This window comes from Centroberyx affinis, unplaced genomic scaffold (assembly GCF_046629955.1).
Source record: "Centroberyx affinis isolate AG114_WGS23_722 - 3 ecotype Tasmania unplaced genomic scaffold, CSIRO-AGI_Caff_v1 ptg001245l_1, whole genome shotgun sequence".
Taxonomy (NCBI): Eukaryota; Metazoa; Chordata; class Actinopteri; order Beryciformes; family Berycidae; genus Centroberyx; species Centroberyx affinis.
Genome location: NW_027279756.1, coordinates 49,278 through 72,152, shown reverse-complemented (window position 1 = coordinate 72,152; position 22,875 = coordinate 49,278). Strand labels below are relative to the sequence as shown.

General features: G+C 45.4%; 1 protein-coding gene across 1 annotated transcript in view; it reads right to left on the bottom strand.

The window, feature by feature from the left end:
* Positions 1–22,076, bottom strand: part of LOC139648670 (adenylate cyclase type 6-like) — a 29,738-nt gene extending 7,662 nt beyond the window's left edge. Inside the window, exons 1-10 of the mRNA XM_071524854.1 lie at positions 21,919–22,076; positions 19,355–19,485; positions 18,308–19,214; positions 4,556–4,705; positions 3,901–4,022; positions 2,683–2,794; positions 2,276–2,403; positions 1,848–2,006; positions 1,486–1,627; positions 1,119–1,247 (exon numbers count right to left, since the gene is read on the bottom strand). Of these exons, the coding sequence (XP_071380955.1) occupies positions 1,119–1,247; positions 1,486–1,627; positions 1,848–2,006; positions 2,276–2,403; positions 2,683–2,794; positions 3,901–4,022; positions 4,556–4,705; positions 18,308–19,213 (1,848 nt within the window). The 5' untranslated portion in view covers position 19,214; positions 19,355–19,485; positions 21,919–22,076. The remainder of the gene's footprint in view (positions 1–1,118; positions 1,248–1,485; positions 1,628–1,847; positions 2,007–2,275; positions 2,404–2,682; positions 2,795–3,900; positions 4,023–4,555; positions 4,706–18,307; positions 19,215–19,354; positions 19,486–21,918) is intronic.
* Positions 22,077–22,875: the final 799 nt, after the last annotated feature.

The following is a 22,875-nucleotide window of genomic DNA, read 5'->3' as shown; positions in this document are numbered from 1 at the left end:
GGCTTCAAATTACACCCTCTTTGCCCCTAGGGCACAAACCCTCTGAGATGGAGAGAACAAAAAGAGGAAGAGAGGAGAGGGAAGGAATGATGGAAAATGAAAGGAAATGAGAGTTGTACAGGGAGAGTGAGAGAGAGAGAGAGACAGAGAGAGAGAGAGACAGTGAACTATCAAGAGATATAAAAACAGAGGAAGAGCAGGAGAAGAGAGAGAGAGGGGGTGAGAGAGAGAAAGAGGAAAGAGAGAGAGAGAGAGAGAGGGGGAGAGAGAGAGAGACAGAGTGAGTGCTATCAAGAGATATAAATACAGAGGAAGAGCAGGAGAAGAGAGAGAGGGAGTGAGAGAGAGAAAGAAGAAAGAAAGAGCGAGAGAGAAAGAGAGAGAGAGAGAGAGAGAGAGAGAGAGAGAGAGAGACAGCAAGCCTCGCCAGATCAGCCTCAGTCTAAGTGATGCTCTGGGAATCCCTGGGAGCTGTCCGTTGTCGCAGATAAGCCCTGTTGTAACTCCTGCTTGTTTGATGGGAACAGATCAATACTTTATCTCACGTTTCCATTGTCTCCTGCAGGCTGGTACCATACACACATTTGTTACAGGCACATGTGTCCAGGCAGCATGAATTCACCATGTTACAGAGAATCCACCCCACTCAACTCTACATCAAAGAGATTCTGAAATAACATTAGGCATCTTTAACCCCTTTGAAAGATACTAAGTTCTTTCTGTCTATTCTCTTTTACAAAGAGAAGTGACTAGAAACTGGCATTTGAATACATAGAGATTTGCTAAGAAGTTAAGTTGGGAAGAACTTATCATTGGTGGATGTTGAACCTACTGTGCATTTACATTACACTTTTTCATTTTCCTCATTTACACTGACTGCAACAGCAGAATAAGCTTCAGTTCCTGACAACAAATACTGCCCTGGTGACACTCCTGCGACCCTAGAATGAGCATGTAAGAGAAAAAACAAAGAGCTAGTGTAAGGAGAGAGTTAGAAAGGATGCTCAAGATGGGAGCTTTATAGAGCGAGCAGAGGAAGCTACGGGAGGCGGGATACAGACAAGTGGAGAGGGTGCAGAGAGCTCAGCTACTGTAAGCGCTCCCTGTGTGTGTCTCACCATCTGCCTGAAGACTTTAGACTCCTTGGTTCTGGCGAAGGATCTGTCGGGCACCCAGCGTGGCATCAGGCCCTCGGCAGAGTTCGCACGTGCCCGCTGCATCTTGGCCATCATGGCTTTCTCCTCTTTCTACATGTGGAGAAACCCCAGAGCCACCAGATTAGATGTTAGAGTAGATACGTACATTGCCAAAAATGGTCTTCTATGCCGAGCAGAGCCTATCTCTGGTGACAAGCTATGCTTTAGTAGCCATTATATTATGTTTGTGTAAAATTTGGTGCCTCTGAATAGGTCCACCAGTGTGTGTGTGTGTGTGTGTGTGTGTGTGTGTGTGTGTGTGTGCATGTGTGTGCGTGTGTATACTGACCCTCTTCTGGCTGCAGCCCAACACCAAGAAGGTTTCAATGTTGTTCTCCTTCAGGTAGGCATTTCTGTCCCCTCCAGAGCCCGGCTCCACCTCATAGTCCCCATTCAGATACTGTAGTGTGGCTTTGGTGATGTGGATACGCCTACACACACACACACACACACACACACACACACACACACACACACACACACATAGACACACACACACAAACACAAAAACAAAAACACACACACACAGTATTTCAGAATATGATGACAGCTACAGTAAAAGTGGAATCAATGTGAAGCTGGATGGTCTCAGTTAAACAAAATGGGAGCCTATGGCAGTATAGACTGGCAGGTGGGGTGGGCGGGGCTTACCCTGCCTTCCCCCCTGCCTCCATGTGGTTGGCTAGCGTCACGTCGTTGGACCACACGTCAAACTGCCACTTGCGCAGGCCCAGCACCCCACAGTGGACGCGCCCGCTGTGGATGCCCACCCGCATGTTGACATTGACGCCCGTCACCTCTCTCACCAGCCTGCAGACGCAGAAATGGAAAGGCACACACAGACGCAGGCACACACACACACACACACACACACACACACACAGTCAGAAAACCAGTGTCACCTTCAGCTGCACTGCGTCTCTTGCAGACCCTGTGTAGCATAAACATGGCATGAAATCTTAAGTCGTCCTTCACTGGAGAATTACTGTATGACTGTATGGGCGTGTGTGCTTGTTTTGAGCGTGTGTGTGTGTGTGTGTGTGTGTGTGTGTGTGTGTGTGAGTGTGTGTTTGACTCACGAGATGGCCTCAATCATGTCTACTCCCATCTCCACACAGCAGTGGGCGTGGTCGGCGCGGGGCTCAGGCAGGCCTGACACGCAGTAGTAACAGTCCCCGAGGATCTTAATACGCAGGCAATGGTTCTCCTGCACAGCAAGGACACACACACGTGTAAAGCGCTAGGCTCCTAATTAAAGCAAATATACACCATGTTCATGTCAAATGTACAGCTTGTTCTGTATAATTCAGACTCTACTACGACCCATTACTCTCGGCACAGACTAATTGACTCGTTACACAATGCTTAAGTAACACTCCCCCAGGTGCATCGGGTTAGGTACATCATGCTAACAGTGATGTAGACTATACATTGTACAGTTACATAAACTGCTGTGAAAATGGCGTTGGGAGGTGCCGGCTCTCACCGAGGCCAGCTTGTCGAAGCGAGCGAACAGCTCGTTCAGCGTCATGACCAGCTCCTGGGCCGTGCACTGAGACGCCAGGCTGGTGAAGCCCTCGATGTCTGCAAACAGTATACTGAGGGAGAGGTGGGGGGCGGAGGTGGGGGGCGGGGGTGGGGGGGGCAGAGAGAGGGATGAGGATAACCGAAACAGACGGACAGGAAAAGAAAGACAAGAGAGACAGAGAAAGAGATCAATCAATAAGCACAGAGCTGGTTAGCATGGTCTAGCACCTCCCTCACTGTCCAGCTGCCATGTGAGCGAGGGAGGGAGCGAGACAGTCGTTTGTTCAGCTCTGGCTTTCATCATCTAGGCCAATGTAGGTCACCTCCTCCAGCCCTTCCCTGTGAGAATCATCTCTCCACCCCCCCCCCACCACCCCTCTCACCCCTACCCCTCTTCCCTCTGTTCCTACCTCCCTCCCGCCATGGCAGGGAGGGGAGAGTCTGCATGCCTTTCATTGCTAACTTTTGATAGTAATTAAAGACAAGGATAAACAACACCGCAGAGACTGAGTTCCCGCTGAAGGCAGACAGATGGCACTGTTGGCCCCCGTGATGTTCAGCCTCATTACATCCACTGATAGGACGGATCTTGGGGGAGAGACGTCCCTTAATTTCAGTCGTCCAGTGGTAGATGATTAGAGCCTGTCTGTGTCTCCCCCACACAGTTAGGTCACATCTGACAGGTGTTGGGATCTCTCTCTGCTGCAACCTCAGCTCTTTTGTCCCCCCCCCCCCGTCCCAAAATGACCGCAATCGACTGGGCTCAACAGTGGGCTAATGGATGGGGAGATTCAATCAGCTGTTAGTACTGAACCATTCCCACTCAGGAGGTGAAATCCAATGGTGAGAGCTGAGATAGGGGGCCAGTGAAGTGCGGCCTGCCTCCTATCGTTTGCTACTGACAGCACAGCAGTGCGCCTGAGTCAGTGTCATTACTGCAGTCGGCGCAGTCAGTGTCAATAGAAAACAACATGCATAATACATACTGTCTAGCTGTGGGAGTAACTTTTTAACTGAACCATCAGCCAACGTAGTGGGGTCAAGGCTAGTGGTGCTAGTGGATAAGCTGTCCCACGTCACTCTGGCCAACAGCCACTTGTTGAGTGTGTGTGTGTGTGTGTGTGTGTGTGTGTGTGTGTGTGTGTGTAAGTATATGCGTGTGCTCATCTGTGTTTACCTAACATTGTCGTGTTTCTGGATGTAGATCTTGTGGAACATCATATCTTCCTTCTTGGCATTGATATCAGCCTTCATCTCCATGGCAACGTGCCTTGGCAGCACCGACAGCAGTAGGCGCTCCTGAGAGAGAGAGAGAGAGAGAGAGAGAGAGAGAGAGAGAGAGAGAGAGAGGGAGAAAGATAGAGGGTGAGAAAGAGAGAGAGAGGGAGAAAGAAAGAGAGACAGTGAGAGAGATAGAGAGAGAAAGAGAAAGAGAGACAGAGAGAGAGAGGAGGGGGCACTCAGTTCAGCCCATTCACTTTCATCAGTTTCCACCGCTAGAATGCTAAATGAGTCACACTGCCTTGCTTGGCATCTGCGTGGGAACGTGTTAGTCAAATAGAGAGGAGTGGAGATACGTGATATACTCCAGAACATATTGTTGACCTCGAAAACTGAGACAAACAAATTAGACTAGAAAATGGAGATGCTCCATTGTTGCTCTTTTGCATATGCGTATGTGTTTATTTTCCCCACAGGATATGGGCAAGGCTGCCTCTTTTGCTTATTTGCTTGCGATGTGCGAGTGTGTGTGTGTGTGTGTGTGTGTGTGTGTGTCGGTGTGTGTGTGTGTGTGTGTGAGAGAGTGAGTGAGAGAATCTGTTTGTGTGTACCTGCTGCTGGTTCTCTCTCTGCAGGTGCAGTCTGGCCTGGATGTATCCTCTGGTCTCCTGGAAGGCTTGTCTCTGGGAGACCTCAGCAGGGTAGTGTGTACAGATCCCAACCATGTTAGTGCACAGGAAGATCAGCACGTTGGCACTGATCTGAACACACACACACACACACGTGCACACACACACATCCACACATATACACACAAATATAAGGGAGAGAGGAGGACAGGAAAAACATAAGAAACCTACCAAGTATGCACATTTCATAATATAACAATACACTGAACTTTGCATGACCTGGGTGAGGTCAATAAACAAAATTGATATCACTTTATGTCATAGGATTTACTGCAAGCAGAAACATTCCTCAAACATCTGAGGAGCCATTAGACGTGATCTGGTTAGAGATGATGAGCGCGGCCTCGTGGTTGCTCTGGAAAGGGACATTCTTCTCATGTCACACTCTATACAGCAGATAAGAAGCCCAGAGGGTTCAGTGTAATGCGTCACTATCGACACGTGAAGACTGCATGATTCTAGTTAAGATGGTTTTCTGATGGTTTTTTTTTACTTGAAATGAAAGTTTCTATTGTCTTCTTTATACTGTCCATGAAACCCATTCAAAAGGGAAAAACAGTTTTACTGAGAAGATTACTTTATGGAGAGTTTGAAACCAACAACAATAATACAGCCTTTGCAAAACAGCTTGGTTTTACTGTGGCAGCATGGAGTGATTTAGTTTATTTATGTCCTGCGGTTACTTTAATGCATCTGGCAATGTATTTGAATGGACAGCTTTAGATAATAGTGACAAACAGAGGGAGAGAGTAGGTTAGTTCAGGGATTTCACTGATTAGCACACCTTCAACCAGAGAGGAGGAACTTGTCAATGAAAACATCTGTAGCAGCTGATTTCTGCAGACCTGCGGACTCTCAGCCCTCCGTAGCACATGGTTGCTTCTTGTGCCCAGGTTAGTTCTTACTGTGTACCCAATGCAGTGAGGTATGCTGGCTGAACAATGAGCTTCTCAGAATACAGAACAACATATAGCAGCATTATCTGTGGCTTGGGTAATTGAAGTTTAGATATAGTCTACAGTTAGCTTAGTGGAGCCATTGACCTCAGAAGCATTCCTCTGTACTGCTACTGCTGTGTATGTGTGTGCGTGCGTGCTTGTGTGTATGTGTGTGCATGTATGTGTGCACGTGCGTGTGCTTGTATGTGTGTGGTAGGCCAGTCTGTTAGTGATTTCTCTTCTCACTAGTCCACAGCCAAGAGTGAACATCAGAAATGGAGCCTTGAGCTCTGGACTTCCCCTCCGCTCTGAAACAAACACACACGCACACATACACACATATGTGTGCACACACACACACACACATACACACATACCAACACACACGCATGCAAACACACATTCTCTCCATGCTCAGAAACACACTCCAGCCTGGGAAAATCACTTGACCCCTGACCGGAGCACAGAGTGCTTCCTCTGAAGATGATATCATCGATAATGAGAAAAAGACATGCAAGCACAATATACAGCTGAATGCTAAATTTCAAACAGTCTTGATAACAACATTTTTACTGAGCTGGAGGACTTGAAAAATCTCAACATCAGTACCAGTGTTTATGAGCCATGGCTGGTATGCTGCCAAACCAGTGTGTGTGTGTGTGTGTGTGTGTTTGTGAGTGAGAGCGTGAAAGAGAGACAGATACTAAATGGAGACAGAGAGAATGAGAGATCGTCTATATGTGCGCATATACACACACACATACACACACACACACATACACACACACACTGCATGTATTCTCATGCAAGTGTCCATGTCATTTCAATTTGAACACAAGCAATAGGAATGAAATGAAGAGGAACATTAGCTACTGAGGGGGAGGACAGAGTCTACACATGGATGGCAGAGAGGAATGCAGGCTGTTGATTAAAAACCTCCAAAAAGAAAGTAGACAAAAACAAAGCCTCAAGCCTAATTTGTAGGGTGATGGCATGTTGTATTGGCTTTCTACCACAGAGCTAAGATGAGGTTTACACTGTATACACACGGACTGGCCCTTTGTTGTCACAACAAGACAGAGACAATCTAACAACCTGTGCTTGAAACACGACACCTATTACCACAGGACAGTGGCAGGCCAACGCCGCTCTATTTATCTGAGGAGATAGGCGAGGCATGGTGTTGGCCTGGGTGGTAACTTCCTATTCTACCTGAGAACAAATGACCAAACTAGATTAGGAGTGTAACAGTAAACAAAAATAAACACACTGATGTGTTGCAGGTGCAGCAGTAAATACGCCTATGATGTATTGAATAAATACCAGTCCCTGATGTAGCTGATGCAGGCAGGGAGCAACAACATTATTCAGGAACTAACAACAGAACATCCAAAATGTATTCTCATCTTTTATGTCTGAGAAATATATATGCAGCCAGGTTGCCTGAACCAGGTTTTCAGGAAGGAACAAGGAGCGCTCTTTCCCTTTACTCCTTGATGCGGGATGACAGAGAATGGCTGATGCCCATCTGTCAGTCAACTTTCAAGCCCTCAGATCAAAGCTGTCAGGAGGTGTCAGACACCTCATCATCGGGTCATTGAAGATCAGGTGTAAGGATCTACAAAGAACATCCACTCATGTTCTTTACATGCACTCAGATTGACCAAGTAATTGTTACCTAACTGCAACAATGAATTTGTGCCGCACCATCGCTCAATTAGTGATGAAGCTATTGCGTTCATAAATCATTGACGAGCCCAGGCTTCCTGATAAGCCCTGCTGCGTAATGCCATAGACCACCGGTGGAGGCCTGACACTCCAGTCTTGAAGGGCTCTGATATAACTTGATCGCATTAATCCCTAACAGATGGCGCTGAACAGAGTCGAGTGAGGCAGATAACTTAGTTAAGTGGCCTGTCTGAGATACAGGGCCACCTGCAGTTCCCAGCACCATGCTTCTCAGCAATGCACTCAATTTACATTCAGCCAATTCAACTTCCCCTGAGAGCACACTTTGGTATTTCAGATTTCACTCCAAGTTAAGACATTCATATCAAATTGATTTGGATGGTTTGGCAACAAGCATTGTGTATACTTATACACAGCTTAGGAGGTCCCACATTTGGGGTTTGGTGTATTTGTGTTGAATGAAAAACATAGGATAACGCAATCACAGCTTGGATGCCCATTCATTTGCAAATGCCATGCAAATGCAAGTGCAGTATCTTTTGAAACATTACAAAACCCCCAAAATATCAGCAGACAAGCAGTCTTCGGGTTCAGCTTTATTAGAGCTGAACAACAATCGAATGACTGTATCTTGAATGATAGCTCAATGAAACAGCCCAACAGCTTGGAATAAGAAAGTAATACGAAAGTGTGAGGAAATGATGAACAAAGCTTGTGTTAATGCCAAGTTATATGCTTAGTCACCACACGGTCTGGAGATTAGAGACAGAAGCATTCAGAGAGGCTTTTGAATAAACCTTGTGTGTGAGCTATGTGTGTGTGACTCCATTTGGACTGGCAGCTCTTTGATCCTGGAGCCTGTTGTGTCTGTTGCTGCTCTCTCATCACCCCGGCCTGCTAATCCAGTTCAGACCCCCGGCCACTCTGATGTTCCTCTCTCCACAGATAGAGGGATGGGGTGCAAACAGAGCAGAAGAGCCTACTCTCCATGTGCATAATGCCACTCTGTCTTCATAACTAATAAGCTGGACTTAGCTCCCGCTGATGTCTCCTGACCGTTCTTCCTCCTTGGGCCGTTGGGCTCTCAAAGGCAAGCCTCACTCAACATTTACTTAAGCAGGAACCTCTTTGGCGGTCAAGTTGAAAGGAGTCTAAACATTGGCTTATAAGGCGCGGCTCTCAGCAAGGTGTTTTACTGAGTAAGGCAGAGGGATAGTGTGATAAAGAAAGAAAGAGGGAAAGGGATGGAAAGGCTTTTTGCTTGGCAAACACACAGCAAATCCGTCCTGCCTTTAATAATATCTCCCTGGTCAATTCTCTCACGCACAGGCACGCAGGAATGTTCACATGCACAGATCAGGCTCTCACGGCAAGATCATTATCCATTCATTCAGATAGAAACCCTGTGCCATAGATTATGTCCTATCGACCAATAAGGGACGCTTTCATAACATGTAACCTGATGGAGACGTGACCTTTTAACGGGTCAGTCCGAGTCTCATTTCTGAAGTTTCAATGAGTGCAGCGGTCACATGTTGAATAATTTATGACTAATATTAACTCCTATCACAATACAGTGAGAAGAGTTCAACTAAGCACTGATAGCCACAGGTATTGAGATATTGCAGGCTATCACTTATCAAACAAAGACACTGACCAGGTAATCAATGTTTGGATTTCAGCTCAGTGAGTTCAGTGAAAGATAACGTATGCCGCAGCTATCCAACCAGCCCCCAGTCTCACTGTAGCAGAAGTTGAAAGTTGAAAGGCCAGAGAGCTATCTCCCCTACGCCAACACACAGGCTCTGGGGACTCTGCTGTTGACATGGGGGCTACTCTCCAAGAGCTGACCTTTGACAGGCATCTGGAGCTTTTCAAATGTCTTCCAGAGATGAACGTCAGAGCCTAGTTGCACATCGCTGTTCAGTCAAGAGGCATTTCTTGTGGTACAAGAACGGTAAAAATAGACAATACTTTGAGATTTTGTTGCACTAGTTTTGATATAATCATGGTTGCTAAAAATTTTCACTTATTTACATAAGAAAGAAGCCATTCCTTATAAAGATGTAAATGTAGCAGAGGGGTGGGGGGGGTGGGGGGGGGCCTGTCTTTGCCAACTTGGGTCATTGCCATCTGGAACCGGAGCTCTGTTTTCGTCATGGCTTGGGCCAAACCAAAATTGGTCTCAGGCGACCTGTGAGGCCACGGAGTAATCTTTGTGAAACGCTGAAGCAAATTCCTCTAGGCTCAATAGAGTTGGACCCAGGCCGCACATCTGTCAGAAAAACAGATCCTAAATTAATACTTGCACATGAATGTTTTCCAAACATGAGGAAAATCTCCCAGCTATCCAGGAATTACTGAGTAAAGCAAACAATAACCACCTCCTAAAACTATCCACTCCATTCTGCTAATTTGACCTACCATTTTTTCCACAAATCAAAGGATTATAATGCTCATTTATCCTTCTCTTTCAATATCCCAACCCTCATGTTATTCCTGACTGGCAGATGTTCAACAGGGCTCCAAAGGGCAGATATGTGAGGCCTCCTTTTCCCTTAATAGCTAAGGAGCATTAGCAGTGCTCCCCATGGAGTACATGTAGGGTTGGCTCCCCATGAATGTACCACTTCTCCTGAGACTGTCTAAAACAAACTGACACCTTTCACCCGCTGACCCTGCTTATGATGTTCTGATAAATTTTGAAAAGAAGAATGAGCGGTGAATCAGCTAAACCTAGAGCCACAAGACAGTGATGAACAAGATCTGACAGCAGCAGAGGACCTACTGACCTCAAAAGAAAAAAACTGGATTGGGCCTACAAGTGAACACAGGGGAAAAAAATGTTTTGTCAAAACTGAACACAGATAAAAGATATTTTATATAATTGCACTGATCTATCTATGCCATTTGGAGAGAGGCATATAACGAGGCTTTCAACCAAAACAAAGAGACATAAACCCACATTGTACTTCGTAATCTTATTAGTTTCAAAAGTTATTTTACTTTAAAGGTGTGGTGAAGACTTTCCCATGGCTACAAAGAGGACCTTTAACTCCTCTTTAAGCAAGTGTGTGGGGCGAGTCTGGCCTAGGACCTTTGTCATGTGTCATCCCCCTCTCTCTCCCAATATTTTCTGTCTCTGTCAACTGTCAAATAAAGGCAAAAATGCCCCAAACATATTCTTAAAAAAAGATGTGCGCAACCTCAGATTTTCAAAGAAGTCCCTTTTGGTCTATCTTGAGTCTAGACTGAAAACAATTGCCCATTTCTGCTGCTTTAACCAATGTCCTTTCTGTTTTACTTTATATTGCTTCCAATCTTTTAATTTTGTTCTATTTATGCTGTTTTTATTTACTTTCAATGTGGTTTCAGTGGTTATGTAACTTTTCTATTTAATATCTTATGTTGTTAGAATGTTATAATTATCTTTATCATTGTTAGTAGTAGTAGTATAGTATTGTTAGTGTAGTAGTACCAGTAGTATAGTATTACTAGTACAGAAAAAGTAGTAGTAGAATATTATTAGTTGTAGTAGTAGCAGCATCAGCAGGTGCAGCTGCCACCCCATTTATCCATGTGAATTATTCTGCAGTGGGTATAATGTCCTACTTAATGTCATAATAAAAATAATAATGGGGCCACTGTATTAAATGAGCATCACATACAGAGTTGTACATGTATGTAAAGGTGTGAGCACACCAATGGCCATCTGTCAGCGGTCCGTCTGGCTGGACGGAGGGAGGGAGGGAGGGACTGGGCGATGCTGGACACAACACTCTCCTCCCAGCTGTGTCCTCACTAACCCTTCCACTTCCTGCCCACTCACACCCTCTGAGCTGGGGAAGGCACAGCTGCAATTACAGCACGGCTGCAAGAGCACAAGATTTGGTTAATTAGCCCAACCAACCCCATTCGGTTCTCTGTTGGCTCCTCTTGCTGGTTTGAACTGTATGAGGGAGTCCGGACCTTCGACTGTGCAGCGTCTATGAGCTAAACATCCAGGAATTACCATTTCAGTTGCTATTGCGTCCATCTCCTTTTAAGCACAATGTATTATATGAACACGAGGCCATCTATCCACACTGACAGAAATCAATGCACTGTGATTATTATTAAATAATCTCAAAACGGCAAAATGGTAGCACATCCTCTGCGCCTCAGCAACTTGTGCAACTAAACTGAAATCTAGATGCTGTAGACTAGCTTACGTTTAGCACTATAGCAACCATTGGAGCCACAATTACTTTCAAACCGGAGTAGCAGAATAAGGAGACGGGGGATAGAAACTAGATCAAATGAGATAGTGAGTGGGCCAGAGGCTGGGGCTCTTATAAAAACACAAGAGTCTAGTTTCACAGTCCAGTTACATAAGCATCAGCTAACACTCACTACAAAGCACCTCTGCTCACTGTCCTTTCCTGTTCTATCTCCTAAACTATACACAGTATTGACCTTTATTGCAAAGCATACAGATCAATACTGGGACAAGAGCAACAGGTTATAGTTTAAACAGAAGAAGCATGAGAGCAGTTTGGTAACTGCTTCAACAAAAGTTTAGCTTTGGTCTTCCATCAGTTGTTCAGTCAAGGATGGGCTGATACTGAACTCATGCATGAAACAGATCCGTCTCCTGAGCCAACTTAAGGTAGCATCACGTGTGACACATGTTTGTGAAGCTTGATACATCAGCAGCGCTTCACGAAGATGAAAGCCAGGGTGTTGAGTTTCAACGAATGGTGAGACAACTACAACCAGAGGTGCTACGTGTTAAAAGTGTTCTGTCCCGTCCCGGTATTTGCGGTGTCCTGTTCATCTCCGTTCGGCCCTTGAAAGCTATGCGTACCAAAACAAAGACTGACGGAAATGTGATTCAGAAATATTGGATGACAAAGAAAATCTACAGTTTGACATGAAAGTGCTTGCCTATGTTTGAAGAAGGTTGTGTAACTATGTCCCTCCATAACATCAAGGGGCTCATGACAAATCATGAGCCCCTTGATGTCATCCAAAATAGGGAAAGCAGCACACATGCATAGCAGCCAGTCATCTGATTTTGATCTGTCCCGCAACCTTAAAAGGCAAGGAAATGCGTTTCCTTTTCAATAAATTGTCAATTAAGTACACAGAAATGTGTATTGAGACGGAGCACAACAAAGCCAGAAATGAGACAATAGTCTTTTTGAGCTTTCTGAACACCCGGGTGGGAGAATTTTTGTTGAAGGCACAAGACAGGGTAACTGATTTGGATTAACTCAGAGTGTGTGAAATTACATCATGAGACCAGGGTCTTGTTATTGTATCTGACATCATCCACAGCGAGAATGAGACATGCTGTGAGACACCAATACTCTGCACTTTACCATAACAATGACCTGTTAAATGAGACAGAGCTAAACAGCCACCAAGAAGAGCTGCTGTAATCTTATCTATGATATCTTACCGTCTGAATAATGATTTGCCTTCCTACGCCAGTGCTACAAACAGCCAAAGGCACACTGTGTAAGGAAGTCAACTATTTGTGTAAACCTCCAACCTGCAGTGGTGAACCTGAGGTCAGTGTGACCGGCACAGGGAGACTATTAAAATGGCGCCCTCTCCAAATGGATAAAACACTTCATGATAAAATGTTCACTGCTGCTGCCAATTTTCTACCAAATTATATATCAGAATGAGGTTTTCTACTCTAACCCAAAAAACAATCTACACTGAGTGGACAAAGCATTAGGGCAACCTGCTCTTTCCATGAAATAGGCTGAGCAGGTGAAATCAGGTGAAAGCTGTGATCCCTTATTGATTTCACTGATTAAATCCACTTCAGTCATGTAGGGGGAGATGTAGATGAAGGTGAGGTCAAAGAGGGTTTTTAGTCTTCTTCACAATCCAGACATGGGTTGTGCAGAGTGGGGTGCAACTCAACAGTAGGATGGAGTTCCTAATATTGTGTACTTGTTTGTTAATTACAGCCTTGCTCCAGCAGTGCATTCTGACACTGCACTGTACATGTGTTGTTGCTGTTTTAGACATCGCTGACAAGTGGGCTAACAAGACGGTTAGCCCACTAGGGTGATGGTTAGGGTGATGGTGAACTTTGACAGGCAGCCATTCACCCTTTCTGCCAGCAGCGGGCACAGGCTGCACTAGGCTCAATGGGATCTAGAGCAAAAACTGCCCTTAAAAGCCTTAGGGCTTGCGTGCTACACAGATCAACATTTAACACCGCTAATGGATTCCTAATATATAACTCTTGGCCGTCAGCCATGGCTGTTCAGCCTTAAATCCCTGTATTTACTCTTGTGGAGAGCCAAGTTGTTAGTAAACCATGAGCTATCTGTTATTAGAAGCCTCCGCTTCCTCATCCTCGACTCACACAAACTATTATTAGCCGAGCTATTATTGCCCTTATCAGCGGCAGTATTTTAAGAGCAATATTTCTCTTATCACTAATCCTAATTGCTCCCACCCATGATGGTGTAAGTTATCCAGGGTTGTATCACTGCCCCGGGTTGTAATACAATAAGTGGATGAGTCACAAGCTCTTTCCCTCTCTGAGAGGGGGTGGGGTTGGGAGTAGGGGGGCGCTCAGGCCGATCTATTATTTGAGCCGGTGTATTGTTTGGCACCCACGGCATCTGATGATGGGTTCTCACCATTTGATAGCAGCCAAGTGAGCTGGACTGATCCATGCAGCTCAGGGAGACAGACACAGATCACACACTCCACTTCTCCTGGTCTGTGTGTGTGTGTATATGTATGTATGTGTGTGTGTGCATGCACCCATAAGTGTGTTTGTGTGTGTGTGTGTGTGTGTGTGTGTATGTGTGTGTGTGTGTGTGAGTGCGTGTGTGTGTCTGTTTGCACGCACAAACTGGGCTGGATTCTCTGGATATAAGCCACTCTTAGCAATGACACAGCCAACAAATAATTAAAAAAAGCAATCATTGGGAGCAACAAGACATGGGAGATATAAAATAAACCATCAGCATCTACAGTTAGTTTCAGTATCACTTTAGAATCTGACTCAGCAGAAGGTACTGGCCTACAGTACATGTATGTAAGTAGGAGACACAGCACTTGTTATACTTTCCAAGCAAACACCATGAATAATTGCAGAAAGGTTAAGGTAGATTGTGTGGTTGTTGTCAAGCTGTTTTTCTTATGTAAGACCAATGTTCTGGCCTAAATGCATTATGCACGCCTCTGTCATGCCTGTGACAATTCATTGATTGGTATCTTTTTCACCGGTGTTCAGCAGAGGGATCAGTATGTTTCCACTAGTCCCACATTCGTTGACCCCACAACAATCTGCCTAAGGAACAGGTTTTTCCTCTAGCGCCGGCTCAGCACACAATAACAAAAGCACGGACTAGCTGTACCGCAGACTTCACTCTCTTCTTGACCCGCTTGTCAATAGCTCCTGTTTAGAAGACTCCAGCTGGGATTAAGTTATCCAAATATATCCTCACGCACACAATTGGACAACTTCTGTGTAGTTCCTCGTTAATCCATGTATAACATATTGCATGTCGCCACCGTTACAAATTCCTAGAACTAAACAATGGTACGGTAAGTCACATAATCCCCCTTAAGGCACTTTACTGTATGCATGCCCAGCTGTTCCTACTTTAGTTATGGAAATTCATATATCAAAGCAAAAATTCTCTGCACGGTGTCCGGGTGCCAGGCATATAAAAGTTTGATGATGTACCCATGAGGGAGAAGGGAGTAACAAAGACACAAGGGACAGGTGGTCTCACTCAGGGCAGCACGCCGAGGGCCAAATTAGCTGTTTTGGGTGTTGTGTGCGTGTGTGCGTTTATCTGTGTGTATGTGTGTGTGTGTGTGTGTGTGTGTGTGTGTCTGAGTTCCAGCCATAGTCTGAGTGCGCAGCGCCATGAAGGGAAATCATAACTCAGGTGACTAGACCAAAGTAGACCAATGGCAGAAGACCAATCGGACTTCACTGTGGTGTATTAAGGTTTATATTGGATTCTGACAGCTGACATCAGTGCTTTTACGTTTTGGGGAAATACATGTATAGGCAAAGGCTTAGGCGGACATTATTTACGTAGCACTGCATCACTTTCCTATCATGGACAGTATCATGTGGAGATGAGGGGAAATCCTGGCTATCATCAACTCTCAATGTCTACTTTTCATTCAGTTTGAATAGCTAGATTTTATCCAGAGCGTTTTGCCATAAGTTTCATCCGTGTAGAATCTATCAAAATCTTTCAAGCCTTCTTCTTCCATAAGCAAACCCCTAGTTTTGTGCGTATGAATGAGGTCCTTCTGAACCCTGTGTCTATAGGATAATGGAGGCACTTCAAGTGAACAACAGCAGTGTAACAACCCCCCCCCCCCCCCCCCCCCACCCCTCTTCCTTCTTCCTGAGAGCAGCTTTATCTTCATCTGTCTGCAGTCGTCTGAGTGGGCTGTCCTCCAGATCTAGAGCAGAGCTGAGAAACATGGAGATCTATGGAAACAATCACCATGAGTTGCGTGAGCTCAATCTCAGCCCGCCGAGAAATAAAAGGCCACTCTATCTGAGGGGGCTTTTGTGAGAATGGAATCGTGACTCAGAGGGAAAGAGAGAGAGAAAGAAAGAGGGAGAGCAGAGCGGGAGAAAGAGAGAAAGAACGCAGAAGAGAGAACAGACTGGCAGCCCTTTTACAGCTGGGTGCGTCAGCCCGGCATTATTTCACACTCTCCCTCCGTGGTCGTCCCCTTGTCGCCACCGTAACCTCCGCAAACCCTCCCCTCCTGCTTCATCGTGGAGGTCCCAGACAAAGACGCCTTTTGTCCTCGCTGTCATCAGTCCCACATCTTCTCAGCTCTGATCCTGCGGGAACATCTCCGCAGGGAAAATACAAAATAAGGGAGAAAAAAAAAAAAGGCTGGGACACAGAGAGGGCCGGAGGATGATGAGGTCCCAGAAGAAGAGACCAGCTTTCCCAGATTAGGGAGTCTGGCCATGTGACGCCAGGAGCCACAGAGTGTGAGCCTATGTGTGAGATAAAGAGGGTGTGACAGATTGAATGGGGTCCCGCTGTATTAATAAAAATACTAGTAGCTAGGAGCCGGACCGATAGATGCCTGTTCTAAAATGAAACAGACAAAATGTGCTGCTCTTTTGTTGAGGGTGAAAAACAGAAAAGGATCCTGAACTTCTTGTCTCGTGATAGAGTGTCACATGCAGAGGAATACAATACGCTTGATAACAGTAAACAACCCCAAACATAGACGTATTTTCTTACATCTCCAGTAAGAGAGCATGAGTCCAAGACAGAGAGAGCAGCCAGCTTCCAGTCGACCGATGTGAGGCCCATGATGTCCCATCATTGATTGCTCAGAGAACTGGAACGTATTGCCACGGACGGGGCGTCAGTGGGGGTCCAGGCCCTCAGGCAGGCTGCCAGTCCATCAGAGGATCATTACAACCAGGGCTGGAGTAGGCAGAGCGGGGCTAAGCACTAGGCCAATGTGCCTATGGTCACCCTGTCTAGGGCATGGGCACTCAACACACAAGCTCACTGGACCAGCAGAGCTATGTCAATATTGCCTCATTCAGAATGGCTCCACACTCATCTGGTTGCTTAATGATAAAACAAAACCAATAACATGTCACCACTGAAACTAGGGGATAACAGATATGGGTTTTTGAAGGCCGATACTGATAGCAATATTTCTAGATAGTCGCCTATAGCTGATATTCAGTGTCTTTGTATTTGACTATTTTGATACAAAGAAATAGCAAGCATTCAGAATCTTACTCTTGTCAGGGTGGAAAAGCCTCTGAAATGGTATTTAGATCATGGGACACTAAAACTCTCCATTGAAACCCATACAAATTACATTATAATGACATATAAAAAAAAATGTATACAGTATATAAATTACAAATTATTAAAAATGAAGTAATAATTAATAAAAGGCTAATATCAGCTAACTGATATATAATTCTATTCTAAACCTAACTGAAACAATCCAGACTGTTACAGACAGCATAAAAAGATTATGTTTGACTGCTATTTTGGAGGTTTGGCAGGTTTCTAAAAAGTTTATTTTAATACATTGTACTGCTCATTAACACATAGGCTAATGTGAATAATTACAGACTAATATGTACAGTATGAGCAAATCCATGAGGATCTGATAGCACATACAAAAAGAATAGTCAAACGTAAGAAATATTGCTCACTCTTTGGGTACTGAAGACAGTATAAATGTTTAAATCTGTTATATTTTTTCCACACCCTCCACTATGAAGAAGTAATCATCTTATTTTTTGTTGAATTCATTGCACAATCCGAGTATCCCACCCCACCCTGTTTCATTTTACTACAATAGCCTCCTTGTTTTAGGGAATTGAGGCCTGAATGGCACTGTGCTACATTATCATGATATTCCTCCACAATACGGCTAAACGGGCTCATTCAACCCAGATGACCTTCCACAAACCCCAACAGAGTTGCCAATAGCTGCCCTACAGCACAAAACATAGGCTCATTAAAAACCTCATTTGAAAAGCTGCCAAGATTTACAGTACCATCTACTTTTAGTACAGCACCTTTGACATGGGAAAGTGGTTGAGGAGTCTATGTTTGTCCTATATCGATGCTGAGAAAAAGTAGGGCGTTTCATATCATGACTGTAGTCATAGAGACATTGTGCTCAATTGTAATGTAATAATAGGGGGCCCAGTTAAGTGAGAGGTGGAGAAATTCTCTTTTTCTCATAAAAATAAATATTCCCTTAAACTTTCACCACTGGTTATACTCTATATTTAGCAGGAACTGGGATCCAACAAGAAGTTTCAAAGATGAGATCTTACAGCAAGAAGAACTTTGGATTATAAAGTAGATCAAGTAGTGTGAATGCAATGACTGAATAACTGTGACTATAAACAAACACAGAAAAAAAACCATCTGTGAGTAAAGGGTGTATTCCCCTTGATAAAATACAAACTGGCCTACTTGGTTTGAAAAAAAGTCAGGGAAATTAGTGAGCATCTGCAATTCTCTGTGTCATTTCTACTGTCTCTTACCTGTTTGAAAATGAACTTGTCGTCTTGGTTGAGCTGCCAGGCGGTGACTACGTGTATGGTGGACAGGACAACTCCGCTCAGCACCGCAGCTCTCATCCTGACCGGCAGCAGCGTGTAGATGATGTAGATGAAGAAGACGGTCCACCAGATCCCCTCTGAGGCACTGCGGGGGTCCACCATCAGCACCCCGAACACTTGCACGACAATCAGCACCCCGATCACCAGGTAGCTGACGATCCACATGTAGTCCTGGTGGAAGCCGTTGCGGTTGCACACCACCATCATGGCCAGGAAGAGGGCCATGGCCACAGAGAGCACCGAGGCGTAGGCCACGACGGGCTTGGGAGTGTGGGCACAGTGGAAGGCCAGCATGACGCCACACACCAACACCAGCACCCCCATCAGCATGGTCAGAGAGCTCTGGTTGAGCCTGAAGAAGTAGCGCTGGTACAGACGCTCCAGCTTGGTTGACTGAAACTTCTTGGACTGGAAAACCCACACCACCCGCATCCAGCAGTCCGCGGCGCTCATCGTCTTACAGCCCCCCGTCCCGTCCTCCCCTAATTCCCCCGCATCCTCCTCTTTCCTGCCCTTCAGCTCCCCGTCTTCGAAGCCCAGGTCCACGGCCTTTAGGCCCAGGTCCCCGCCGCCGCCCATCCTCTTCCCGTAGTGGTCCTCCTGCCAGCCGCAGCGCATGCCGAAGCTGCCCCCGCTGGCGCCCGCTCCGCAGTGGTAATGCTGGGGGGCCGCAGGAGGGGGCTCCAGGTCCTCAGGGTCCCGCAGGCAGCTCATGTAGCGCGGGTTGCACAGCGAGGAGCTGTCCTTCCTCTTCTTGCCATTGCGCTCTCCCCACGCTGTCTTTCGCTCGTCCACTCTGGCTACAAAGAAGCCTCTGGCCCACGACATCCTATAAAAAGGGAAGAAAATAGAGCATATAGGTAGAAATACTACAGTGGTGATAATGAAGCATTTTAATCTAAACATCCTGCATGCAAAATATGCCAGAGTTTAATAATTACTGGTCTTGAGGTTAAAGCATCCTCTCACCTGTGTGGGCTTTTTTATGTGTCGCAACACTGCGCTCTTTGGCCAGGCCACTAATTTATCCCAGCGAGCACACACCATGAGCTCAGGCTGGCCAGAGGCATCAGAGGTGTGTCTGGGTTTGAGCCGCCCACCTTTGTAAAAACAGTCACAGCATCAGTACTATACACCACCTACTGCCTCTACTGGCCACCTGTCTTCCTGGGAAAAGAACAATACACATGCTGTTGTTGAGCCAGAGGCAGTAACACCTAAGGATAAAGATCACTATGGAAAAAGAAAGTGATATAAACATGTTTCAGAATGCATTCAGTTGCATAGATCTGTTGGCGACCGTGGATGGGGTTACAAAGAGTGTGCACATGTGTATGCACATGTTTGTGTGTGTGTGTATCTGTGTGTGATAACCTGACAAAGTGTTTGATAATCAATAGCAGAGATGAGGAATAATGTCAAGTAAATGCCTTGTCTGTTCTGCTCTCCCCCATCACCTCCCCCCACTGGCCTCTGACAGCATTTCCATGGAAATGATTGGCTGTTTTGTTTGCAAAACACTGGAGTGTGACAACAAAACGTGCTCCAATTATTGCCTCATGCAGCGGGTGCCACTGGTCAGTTTTGTCATCAAAGACCATAAATTTGAACACAGTCCCATTACAACAAACTCTTCACTGATTGCTGGATTTTGGATGCTGACCATGGGGGCTTTTTGAGGAGGCTAACAGTAACAACGCCAGCCTTGGTAGCTAGAGCCCTGCTACGCTGTATCACTGCAATCTGTCCATAACATCTTGAGTGGGCAGGCTTGGGTGTGCTCTATTTGACAACAAAGGCCTACTGAGTGGGCACCATCAGAGATCAAGAGCTCTCCAGTCCAGATTAAATTGTCCATGCTTCCCCCATTAGCTTTGATGACTCACTAGCTGGCTTCTGGCAGCACATGTCAAGGACACTGCTAACCTCTAAACTTAATAAGCAAATCTGCCAGGCCCACGGAGCTGAGACAAACAGCGGGCACATGTATTGCACACATGGCCATGTTTATAATCAACAGCAGCAGCTTTTAATTTAAGCTGCTAAACCACCACAACAAAACATCTGATTGGAAAAAGTGGTTTGTCATTTCAAATAGGCGACACAGCATGGTTCATGGACAGTGTCTAGGATAGATATTATTATTATTAAAGAGCAATAACACACTTAGTAACTTGCCTTGTGACTTCACTTCAACCTATTCCTCAATAACAATGCCTTCATTTAAGGCCCTCCTGATAATAATCTGATAACAGCCAACTATAACTATTACATGGGATCTACTAGTACAAAGGCCAACAAATGGTATTTTACAATCAATTATAGCCTATAATATAGCCTGACCCACTATAGGATAATGCACATATGCATTTAACACATGGTTTCAGAGGACAGATCAGCAGATGTGCTAATCCTGTGGGTTCTCTGCCAGAATAAGCAAGTCCTACACTCACCTTTGGTACATTTACGACAGGTCAGGCAGCGACATGCGGCTGTTATGTAATACAAACTGTACATGCATGCATTTAGCATGGGATGCGAAAACAATTTCTATGTAACATGGCTTTTGCGGCCTATTTTAATCAGCCATCATACATATAGGCTATTACACATTTAGAGGATGGTGATGTGTTTCATTCCATTTCATTACAGTCTAATAACATCATTCTTCTTGTTGTGATACTGGCCAATAGGCTCTCCTGTCATTAGTGATAATATAGACCTGATTTTAAAAGATGTGTTTAGCAGTGCAATTAGCTACACGTGTAGGCCTGTTTGGTTGCGGGCACCCGAAGCCGAATTACATAACAGGACGCTCCAAGTAGCCTGGGCAAGTCAACAGCTAACAATGGTCAGCTGTAGCATTTTTATCATAGGCTACCACATATGGAGACACTGTATGTCTAGTAGTTGCCACTTGACAGAAACTGCTGGCCTGTAGTCTATACAGAAGAAAGTAGCTCTCGACACACATCAGCATCCTTACTAACTTATCAGCAAAACATTCCGTTGCAGGAGGCAACTTATAGCTTCAATCTTGGCAGTGGATCCCTCTATTTTGCAGGGATGTAACAGTCCAGCCTGTAGAAAGCTATTCGGCAATTCTATGGTGATAATGGGGTTTACATATTGGGCCTGTCTTTCTCAATAAACGAGCACGTCATGTTTCCACTCCAAACAGGTTCTTGTGGGAAAGAAATGACTGAGAATGCTGCGGGCCGCTATATCAATGGGGGAAAACAGCTGATTGACTCGTTACCAATGGCAACAAAATGACTGTCATGTACAAAAAAAAAGTGTAAATGAATTTGCCTGTACCTGCATAACGAACAGGGCTTAGTCTACAGTCCTGCAGAATACTTGAGGCTGCTGAACGCCGCCGCAATCATTAGTGGAAACACTGTAGTACAAGTCAGCTGTTGGCATTTAGTCGGACTGCTGTATCTTCTGACTGCAAGCCGACCTGCTACAAATTAACATTGTACAGAACAGTTGCCCAACAGAGCCGCGGGAAAGCTTGGAGAGCTACTTACCATTAGATACCCTCGTCCAGGAGTAACACTGCAGTGGAGCTTACATGTATCAATGTCTTGACACGTCGCCGCCGCCTATATGGTTCAGATGCGAGCCCGTCCGGAGGTTTTGGCTTTGAGGGAAACGAGGGAAAACTGCAAAATTGGCCGGACAACCTTCGCTCTTCCCAGCCAGAGCTACATTCCCACCGCTTCGACCTCGACTCCCTCTCACACATACGGCGAGCTGCATTCCCATTCGTGAACTCAGGAGTCCCCCTAGAGGTGGCCTGAGTGTGTGTGTGTGTGTGTGTGTGTGTGTGTGTGTGTGTGTGCGTGCGTGCGTGTGTGTATATATGTGTGTGTGTGTGTGTGTGTGTGTGTGTGTGTGTGTGTGTGTATGTGTGTGTGTGATTAATCCTACCTTTGGTGCAGTTGTTGCAAAGTGATGACATGTTTTTCTTTGACTGTTGTCACTTCTGCGTAAGCCCAAAATGTCGGCCAACATACCATTCACATTGAACAGGACTAGGCTACATCTACAGAAGATGCAGTCGCTATTTGAAGCGGCAGAGAATGACATGGAACTTCAGCCCGGTGCTGTCAGACACACATTCACATTCAGACAGTATTACAGCACCATCTAGTGGTGGTTTCTTTATTGCCATCCTAAGCATGGAGCCTCAGTCCCCAAGAAACTGCTTAGGCTACCTCAAACACAACATATTGAGAGATTTCATCAGACCATTTTTTATATACTGTAGCCTATTCGTCCATGAGGTCTGGTCACTTTCAGAAAGAACAGAAGAAACACAGCGTCAGGTTACAGGACTGTCAAGCCAGCCAGTAACCAGCCAATCACACAATTATGTTTGGTCTCTAAACCAGTAAGGCAACACTAATGTTGACACAGAGGAATTTGTTGACTTTTTACCCTTTAAAACTACAACACACCCGAGGCCTCGGCTCACCACAGAT